Source organism: Cnephaeus nilssonii (genome assembly GCF_951640355.1).
Source record: "Cnephaeus nilssonii genome assembly, chromosome: 5".
Classification (NCBI taxonomy): Eukaryota; Metazoa; Chordata; class Mammalia; order Chiroptera; family Vespertilionidae; genus Cnephaeus; species Cnephaeus nilssonii.
The window spans coordinates 50,605,291-50,614,620 of record NC_137076.1 but is presented as its reverse complement, the minus strand read 5'-3'; the positions used below and the strand labels follow the sequence as shown (position 1 = coordinate 50,614,620).

Genomic DNA, 9,330 nt, shown 5'->3' with positions numbered 1-9,330 from the left:
TTACTTGTAGCAAGGATTTTTAATTTCACATAAGGAAATGCAAGAATACTGGGGCTTCATATGTAACTCACTTGCAAGTTCTTATGCTCACATTGCCTCTGCTCCCCATGCTCTGGTCCCTAGCCCTAGCCACCTTCCTTCCTTCTTAGTTTTCCATCCTCCCTCCCTCCCTCCCTTCCTCCCTCTCTCCTTCTCTCCCTTCCTTTCTCCCTCTCTCCCTCCCTCTCTCTCTTCTTTCCTCCCTCCTTTCCTCACAAGGAGAAAGGATGCAGTTACACTGTGATAGAAACTATGCAATTGAGGGCAATGTACTGGGATCCCAATGCGTTTGGGATATTTTAATATATTTTCAAGAATAAATGGCAAGTAGTTCTCACTAAAAGAAAATATGAGTTAAAAATTTGGAGCAGGAGCTGAGGCCACCAAGATCAAAGAAAAATATTAGATCAAAATAAAATATTGATCAATGTAAATATGTTGAATTTATGAAGAGTATAAATCATATTTAGTGAGAGGCTTTGAAACAAATTGTTTTACTTTAGTAACAACTAATGTATCACAGACTATACTTTATAATTGTTAGAAAATAAAGTGAGATGAATGCTGTGGAAATTGTCAATTGTAAATGCCATCTCTTTTGGGAAGACTTATAAATATTTTTTAAAAATTTAAATGTGTTTTCCAGGTATTTTTGGAAAGAAATTGATTATACTATTGGGGAAAAAATAAGTGTGTATTGTGGTCTTCATTGAAACCTTAATGAAGAGATTTCTATTTCTATTAGGGAAGAATGGCTTTCCTGCTTGCATGGATTTGCTTACTCACAGAAAAGATAAAAGAACTTAGTCAATTCCTATACAATAGCCAGCCATTTGAAAATTAAAAATATTAGTTTAAAGTCATTCAAATGGCCTGGATGAAATAACTTCTTTATTTTGCAATAGCCCTATGACTTTGGTGTGGGAAGAGAAGCTCTCTAAACAACACCGTTGCGGATAGGAGCTTTTATCTGAGTCCCTCTTTCTGATGTACTGAATGTCCCTTGGTGTGTATCCTTACAGAAATTTTAAAACTCACAGAGCTAGTTGAAAGATTTACAAAAATCACATAACTTTATTTTTTGAAGCACTAATATGACTCAGTGACATTTAGCTACAGTACAAAGAATAATAAAATAGCACCGGGGAATTTTTTAGGTTGTAAGGAATCTTGACTCCTTCGTCTTCCTTATTTTTCCTCCAGTTCCCTAAACAAAACGGAGTGCTCTCACTTCCACTCTTTCTGCTTATTGGGTCACCAGGGGCCTGATTTTCATGCGGACAGCCCGGAGGGAATAATCTGCTCCTCTGAAGGGGACCCAGACCACTCCATTCTCAATCTCATAAGGACTGTTGTTCCGGGGGTCATAGAAGCCCCCAGGGTAATAGATGCCATTGAGATTGGCTGCCTGGCAGTTGTTGTACCACCAGCCTCCTCCATAGACTTCTGCACAGTTCTCTTCCCACTGGTCTGCATCCCTGTCAAAGGTGCTGAACTGCATGCCATTGTGAGAAGTGTACTCTGTGCCTTCCTCCACGGAACCCTCAATCAGAGCATCGCCCGCCGTGCCCTTGTAGGAGGAGACCTGCAGGGCATAGCCTTCTGCCTCGGAGCCTACCCTCAAGTGATATTCTGCATAAGCCAGGTTCCCGGTCCAGTCCTCTAATTCAACCCGAAGCACAGAGCCCCTCAGGGTTAGCAAGTGGAGGTATTCATTGCCTAGCCAGAATTCTCCTTCCCCCTTGTCATTCACGCTGCCAAAACCTCTCTTGTAGTCTTGCCACGTCCGGTTAAAATTCAGTGATCCATCCATTCTTTGCTGGATCAAAAGCCATCCTCCCAAACTGGTCTCTTGATCGCAATAAACTGAAAAAATCTTACTGGATCCCGGTAGCTTGATATTGAAAAGGCCACTTTGGGCACCTGAAGGATGTGTTTGGAGGACATCATCACAGTCTAAAAGAAAAATTAAGCTGGTTGGAAGAAGTTACTCTCATTTAACTTTACAAAGATAAGAATGGCCCAGATTAAATGAAGGTAGATACTGGCTTCATTTCCCTTCCTTCCCTTCCCTTCCTTCCTTCCTTTCTTCCTTCCTTCCTTCCTTCCTTCCTTCCTTCCTTCCTTCCTTCCTTCCTTCCTTCCTCCCTCCCTCCCTCCCTCCCTCCCTCCCTCCCTCCCTCCCTTCCTTCCTCCTGCCTTTTTTCTTCCTTCCTTTCTTCTTTCTTTCCTTCCTTCCCTCCATGGAGAAAACATGCTTTTACACTGGAATGAATCATAAGAAAATGAGAGGCACTTATACCTACAAATTGCAAAGGGGATTTCCTCAATGGATTTGAACTTTTACTTGCATGTACTGATTAATAGTAAGTAACCAGCAAAGATATCTAAGCAGCATTTAGCACTAATATAACTTGTTTTTAACCTAATCTCAATTTCAACTGAGAGCCACTCCAAACAATATGGTCAATAAACTGGGTAACAATTCCAGCAACGCATATTTTGAATGGTAAAATAATTTGCTTAAACAAACTCAAAATCGAGTTTCAGAGGGATTCATTTAACATGTATTTATTGAATGGTGACCTGCACTGTTAGGCATTTGGGATACAGACATGAGCATGATAGACAAAGTCCCTGCCCCCGTGGAATTTACAGTTCAGCATGAAAAACAAACAAAAAAAGGGGGTAATTTTAATAAAGCATGAAAGAGGGCTAGGAAAGAAGTGCAAGGTGCTATGGGAGCACATTGCAAGAATAATTTAGTCTAGAGAAGTGCGGATACCTCTGGCAGCGCGAACTCTAGCTCGGCCTTTCTTGGTGGTATGAGTTCCGCTGACGTGGTGAGAGCTGGTTTCCTCTAAGTCTCTGAAAATGGCAGATGCTGAGCCCAAACTTGGGATTGTTTTCCCAGTTGAGTCAATGTCAAAGAAAACAGCATCCTCAGGGAACCTACGACGGAATTCGTCTAGGCTACCCCTAGTCGAAGTATGGAACGAGTCTAAACCAGTTGCATCCCCACAGTCAGAACCATCCTCAGAGGTGACCACTTCTTTCGTCATTTCTTTGCGCCCATCAGCACCTGTAGTAACCTTAGTAATGGTTTTAGAGCATGAACTGCGCCTGGAGATTAGGCCACCAGAGGTAGCCCTCTCTTTACCAATCAGAAGCTCTTTACCTCCTTCAGAAGTGACCAGTTCACCTGTGTGGTGGTACTCTTTCTTTGTCCCTGAACTTACACGTTCTGAAGATTCTGAAAATACGCCCCAGTCTGGGTTGGCAGGACTGATGCTCCCATGCCCTGTGCTATCTGGCCTTTCAGGCCCAAAACTTCCATGGTTCCAAGTACCAGCACCACCAGATCCAGAGCTCCCAGGTTTCGGATTCCCACTACTACCAGGTACAGGTTTCCTGGGGTTTTCAGGGGCTGATCCTGCTCCACGAGAGGCAGAGTCTCCTCGGAGATTCTTATCTGTCCCAGACCTCTCTAACTCCATTTTCATCTGCCGCATTTCCATGAGTGCCTTAAACTCTGGAGGGGCTGCCTCAAGCTTGCTCTTGGACTCTCTGGGAACCAAATCTAAAGATGGGCTCATCTTTAACAGTGGTAAGTGTTGTCTATATTTAGGCGGAAGTAGGTCTCTGGCAATGAGATGTTCAACTTGCTTCTGCTGATCCTCATAGTCCTGTAGATCTATCGCACGTGCTACAGCCCTGCTGCATGACCCTTGGCAAGATCGGATCTTAATATCAATGTCCACCTAGAGAAAGGAGGAGAAAGATAAGGAAAGAAAGGTAGATCTAAATAAATAAAAGATGTCTATTGAGTTCTTAGTAGTTAGTTTATTTCTTGGAAATGGTTTTCATTTCTTTGAATTGGAGACCTACCAACCCATACTTTATTCTCCATTTATGTAGTATCCTCAGTGGAAGGAATGCTGGGTGTTGTTAGGCTAGCCAAGAGAAGCAATAGGAACTATTTGGATTTATCTTAGAACAGGTCAAGAGCAAGTTGCTATTTCCTGTGAAAGGAAACAATGAAGAAGTGATCTTCAGGGAAGCTGAGGACTTGGAAGCTTGGCAGTATCAGGAATTTGAATAAGATAAGCAGGGACTGAATATTTGATTTTGAAATTTACTATCTGTGTGCCCTGGGAAATTTTACTTAATATCACTGAGCTTTATTTTTTTTCCACCTGTAGAGAGGGGGAATACTACTTCATAGTTAGATAAGGGATATAGAACACATTGCTCTATGTATAAATAGGCATTGAGTGAATGACTATCGCCTCCCATTTTCCTACTATTCAAAATAAGGAAATCTGGTGACAGAGCCACGCACTTTCTTACCTCCAGTCGCTTCATCTCTACCAGCTGAGCCTTGACATTTTTCTGCAGAAGTTGGATAAGCTGTACATGTTCTGTGACTTTGCGATTCAGGGTCTCAAGTCTGCTTCTCAGATCTTCTGACACTTGGTTGTATGTATTATCATTGTCTGAAATAGAAAATATGGATATTGAAGCAGCTACTGAGTGATTTGCTTGAAATATCCAGTAAAAGAATGAAATTTACTTAGAAATATTCCCCATGTTACTTTGATAATAGTTCATTCTCTGAGTATTTAATTTGTGAGTTGCAAATCTATTAGGCATTTTATTTTTGGGCAATGTTATGTCCTGTAGTCATTTATGGATGTCAGTTAAGGTACCCTACCAGCAATTAGAATTCCAAATAACTGCAGAAGAAAATCTCTTGGGAATTTTAAAGATAATTAGGAGATAAAATAACTGGTTTAATCACATTCCAATTATTTTATCATATCCTTACTCATAGGACTTGAACATGTTCCTGGATTTTCTTTTTCCCCCCCACACAACTTTCTATTTTTATTTCTTTTTGTATGTATAGTTATGAATTGTTCATTTTTAGAGCAGTTTTAGGTTTAGAGCAGTTTTAGGAGAAAGTATAGAGATTTCCCTTATACCCACTGCCCCCAAACGTGCATAGTGCCTCTCATTATCAACATCACTCATCATAATGGTCTTTTTTTTTTTTTTTTAAACCAAGTATGAACCTACATTGATACATCATAATCACCCAAAGGCCGTAGTTTATCTTAGGGTTCACTCTTGGTGTAGTGCATTCTGTAGTTTTGGACTAATGTATAAAATAAATGTACAGGTTTTTGAGGATTCTATTGATATAGCCTCTTAGCCATGCCCAGTCTCCCCTAATGAGCCTATCACAGGCATTCTTCACTCTGTTGTTTTTTATCTCTAGCACTGCTTTTTAGTTCTTGCATGGGCATGCTGTCTACTTTATTCATTAGAATCCTTAGCATATTCATCATATTTGATTTAAATTGCCAGTCTAATAATTCCAACACCCCAGTCATGTCTGGTTTTGATGCTTGCCCTGCCTCTTTAATGTGCTTTTGGCCTTGTAATTTTTTTTTCTTGAAAGCTGGACATGATATACTGGGAACTGTGTTTCTGGATTTTATTACTAGGGTTTTCTTCCTATCTATGGACTTGAAATTGTTCCTAAACTTTTTGTTTTTGTGTTGTTTTAGTTCAACAGGATCACTTTCTTGCTAATTATGTTGCACCATTGACTTTAAATTAGTCCAGTGTCTCCTGAAGCTATAAAGAGTCAAGCAAGGCTTTAGGACCTGGGGTTTCACTAAACTTGCTGCCCAGGCCCAGAGCAAACCCAATGCTTCCTGGTCCTAGTGTGGCCTAGCCCTTGTTCTGTAAGAAAGCTAGAACATGGCTATATAATTTTAATTAAAAATAAACAACACCACTGCATAATCTGCTTAGTGGAGTCTATGGGTGGAACTCCCACTCCATCACATGACAGCTTTGGGTATTTAAGCAAGTTCCTTGACCTCTCTGCTTCCTCCTCTGTAAGAGAGAAACAAATATGTCTACTCAGCAGGTTGGGCCCAACTTATTTCCAGTATGTACCTTTGAAAAGAAAGCACTTAAATTCTAGTCTCCAATCCCAAATTCTGACTTACATTAAACAACTCTTTTTGACATTATAACAATAACAAAATTGCAAGCTTCTCCTTAAAAATTCAGCTATATCTAAAGGGTATGTGTTTCTACATGAAATATTTTGGAATGAAATCTCAGTTGCTATAAGGAGACACCATATTTCGAATGTTTGATGTTGTTGTTTTGCTGTATGTTATAAAATCAAAGCACTAAATATGTAATACTTACGGTTTGAGCTGGCAAAATCCCCTCTCACAAGTTCCATTATATTCCTGGTGAGTAAACTAGAGTCCTTATTGTTCTTCTGATAATCAAAGAATCCATTTTTGAGCTTATTTATTCTGTTTGTAAAATCTTGATTGACTTCATCAATCAACCCTTTCATCCTGCAGCCGGAAGGGCATTTTTGGTTCTGAAAGTGAAGAGGAAAACATTACATTAAGGGCCTATCTCTTGGATTCAGTACAATTTTGAAGGTTCCCATGCAGCTCCTATTGCTCACCTCCTCAATCTCTTCAGATCATCCTTTAATTTAAAAGTAATTTAGGAGAACTAGGCAGAGATCATAGAGAAATTCTGAAATGAGGGGCCCCTCAATCATAAAGTTAGGCCCCATGAAATCCCGAGGCCATAATATTCAAATTTCTAGTATCTATCTGAATAGACAACTAAAATCCAATGTCTTAACCCACTAATGACCAGAGCATCGGAGGTAATTTAAATTGTGCTCTCAGGACTAGGTTCCTTTTAATTTGTCTTTTTTCATTTGACATGTAATAAACTACTGGATTACTTCCATTGGAAAAGTTTTCTGCGACCTGATGGGTCAGCCTGTGTATGTTTCTAACCCAAGGAAGGAGTCTCCCTTTCCCCATGCCCACTGCTCACCCAGTCTTCATCAGCGCAGAAGGGCCAGTCTGCCTCTTTGCAGGCAGATTGCTGCTTTTCCGTAAGTCTGGGGCCACGTGCACCTCCTCCAGCAGCTAAAAAATCACCTTCATCGGTCTCTGCAGTCTTTAAGGATTCATTTACAGACACAAAAGAAAGGAACAGCGAGAAGATAAGGAAAAGACAATGTTAACCCCAAGAAGAGAAGGGGCGTTCCCAGAGGTTAGGAGCGCCAGCGTCAGGGCCTCTACAAGCTTCAGATTTCTGATCTTTCTAATGAGAATCCTAACAAACTTGTTTCATGAAGTTGTGAGAATTAAAGGAGATAAGTTGTACAAATTTCTTAACTGTGTTTGATACTAAAGCATTTATTAAATGGTAGTCCTTTTCAAAGCTTTATTATAAAAGGGAAATTATTTGAAGCAAGAAAATTGGTTAAAATTTACCTTTTCATTTTCATTAATGTCTGGAGATAGATAATTGGAAAATTCAAAGGGTTCTTCCTCCTATAATTCCTGTTCCAGTAGGAAAAAGCCTACACTATCTTGGCTTAATGTCTGTCTCGCCTTTAAGTTTCTACTATGACCTTATGGGTCCATTATTTGAGCAAATATATTCCAAGGACACATATGTAACCAGTTCAACTAAACTCAGACATGCTTTTTAGGTTGCTCACTCATGTAATAGTTTCTTTGTGTTTTAAATGAGGAAAAGTAGAGTGAAAGTAAAAATAATGGTCCATGACTGACAACTTTTTTGAACACCTTATAATAGAAACACAGATTTAAAAATTTTTCTATTGTGACCTATGAGATGAAATAAGATATAAAAGTATTCTTTCAATAAGACTTTATATCCCGCCGAAACCGGTTTGGCTCAGTGGATAGAGCATCGGCCTGTGGACTCAAAGGTCCCGGGTTCGATTCCGGTCAAGGGCATGTACCTTGGTTGCGGGCACATCCCCAGTAGGGAGTGTGCAAGAGGCAGCTTCATCGATGTTTCTAACTCTCTATCCCTCTCTCTTCCTCTCTGTAAAAAATCAATAAAATATATATTTTTTAAAAAGACTTTATGACCCAACAAATCAATGAAGGTTTTAGATTTTAGCTATTTTTACTATGTACCACCAACTTACAAGGACTTTGCTATTTTAACCTCAGTTTATTTTTATAATTAGTTAACATCATCTCATTAAAAAATATCCCAATAATAGTAGTACTAATTCATGCAACCAAGAACAATTTATTTAAAGTAACAAGTACAATCTTTTTGCCTAAGAAATAAAATTGTAAATTCAAATATACTTCAGAATAAAATGGCACAACAATGCAAGCAGGCAAAAGTTAAATATGTATGCCAATAACAGGGAGAAATAACCGAAAGTTATACATTATCCAAAACATCATCACAGCAAATGATGTTAGTTTTATTTCCCATAAAAATGTTTACTTATTATTTTACTTAAGGAAGAAAATTAAGTTAGAAACCCTCTTTAGTTTTTTTCTGCTCTGGTATTCAGATTTATGAGTGATGAAGAAAAAGAAGTAAATGGGAATAATTCACAGCCTATATTTATCATGTTTTTATAAGATTAAAGTGTTTCAAAAGCCTTGTTGAATAAAGTTTCTCTTCTTTTCTATAGGTTTCTGGAGTCAAACTTTAGAAGTTATTACAGTATTTAATAATTACCTTAAAAGAATATAATTGCTTCCCAAAACCAAATTGCCTTATTAATTAATCTCTCCTGGCTTTTCTTTGTAATATATTTGCAAAAACAACTAATTTGTTTTATATTTGTCTTAAAAGAAACACAAAAACTACCTTTCAGAAAAACTATATTAAACCTGTTCTGCTTATTCTGGACAAATAGCAAAATAATAATAATAATAATAATAATAATAATAATAATAATAAGTTTTAAAAACTTATGTGAATGTTTTGTTATGTTAACTAGCATTAACTATCTCAAGGCTTTGTAGCAATTAAGCTGGCAAAGATATCTTTCCTTTAAAAAATATGTTGTAAGCCTGAGTTACAAATGTTAAAGCTTCCCCTGTGAACTTACACACTTTGTTCCCCCTAAGATTCCCTCTTCGGGTCGTATTACCCTGTCCTCTTGAGATGTTTGGAACTTGCCCTCATGGCCTAGAGCTGGGAGAGCCAACAGTGTGTGAGGACATGCATAACACTGACTCAGGCCTGCGAGCTCTGAAATAACCACCAGAGAGAAGGCAAGAAGAGAAAATAAAGGCACCATACCCAAACTGTGCCCACCACGCTCAGGACCAGGCAGAAAATCCATATGGAACACATCATTTCCGAGGGGGGAGTTGGCTCCTGAGGAGCAGCACTCCAGCTGCAAGAAAAGAGGATTGCCTTCACTCCCAGTTCCCATCTCAT

At 38.9% G+C, this 9,330-nt stretch overlaps 1 protein-coding gene across 1 annotated transcript; it reads right to left on the bottom strand.

Annotated features, from left to right (window-relative positions):
- Positions 1 to 1,090: 1,090 nt before the first annotated feature.
- Positions 1,091 to 9,312, bottom strand: FGA (fibrinogen alpha chain). Its single transcript, XM_079770217.1, has 6 exons — positions 9,190 to 9,312; positions 6,931 to 7,056; positions 6,271 to 6,454; positions 4,390 to 4,535; positions 2,825 to 3,800; positions 1,091 to 1,995 (listed from the first exon to the last, which is right to left on the bottom strand). The coding sequence occupies exons 1-6, from the start codon at positions 9,244 to 9,246 to the stop codon at positions 1,286 to 1,288; spliced, it is 2,199 nt and encodes a 732-aa protein (XP_079626343.1). The 5' UTR covers positions 9,247 to 9,312; the 3' UTR covers positions 1,091 to 1,285.
- Positions 9,313 to 9,330: the final 18 nt, after the last annotated feature.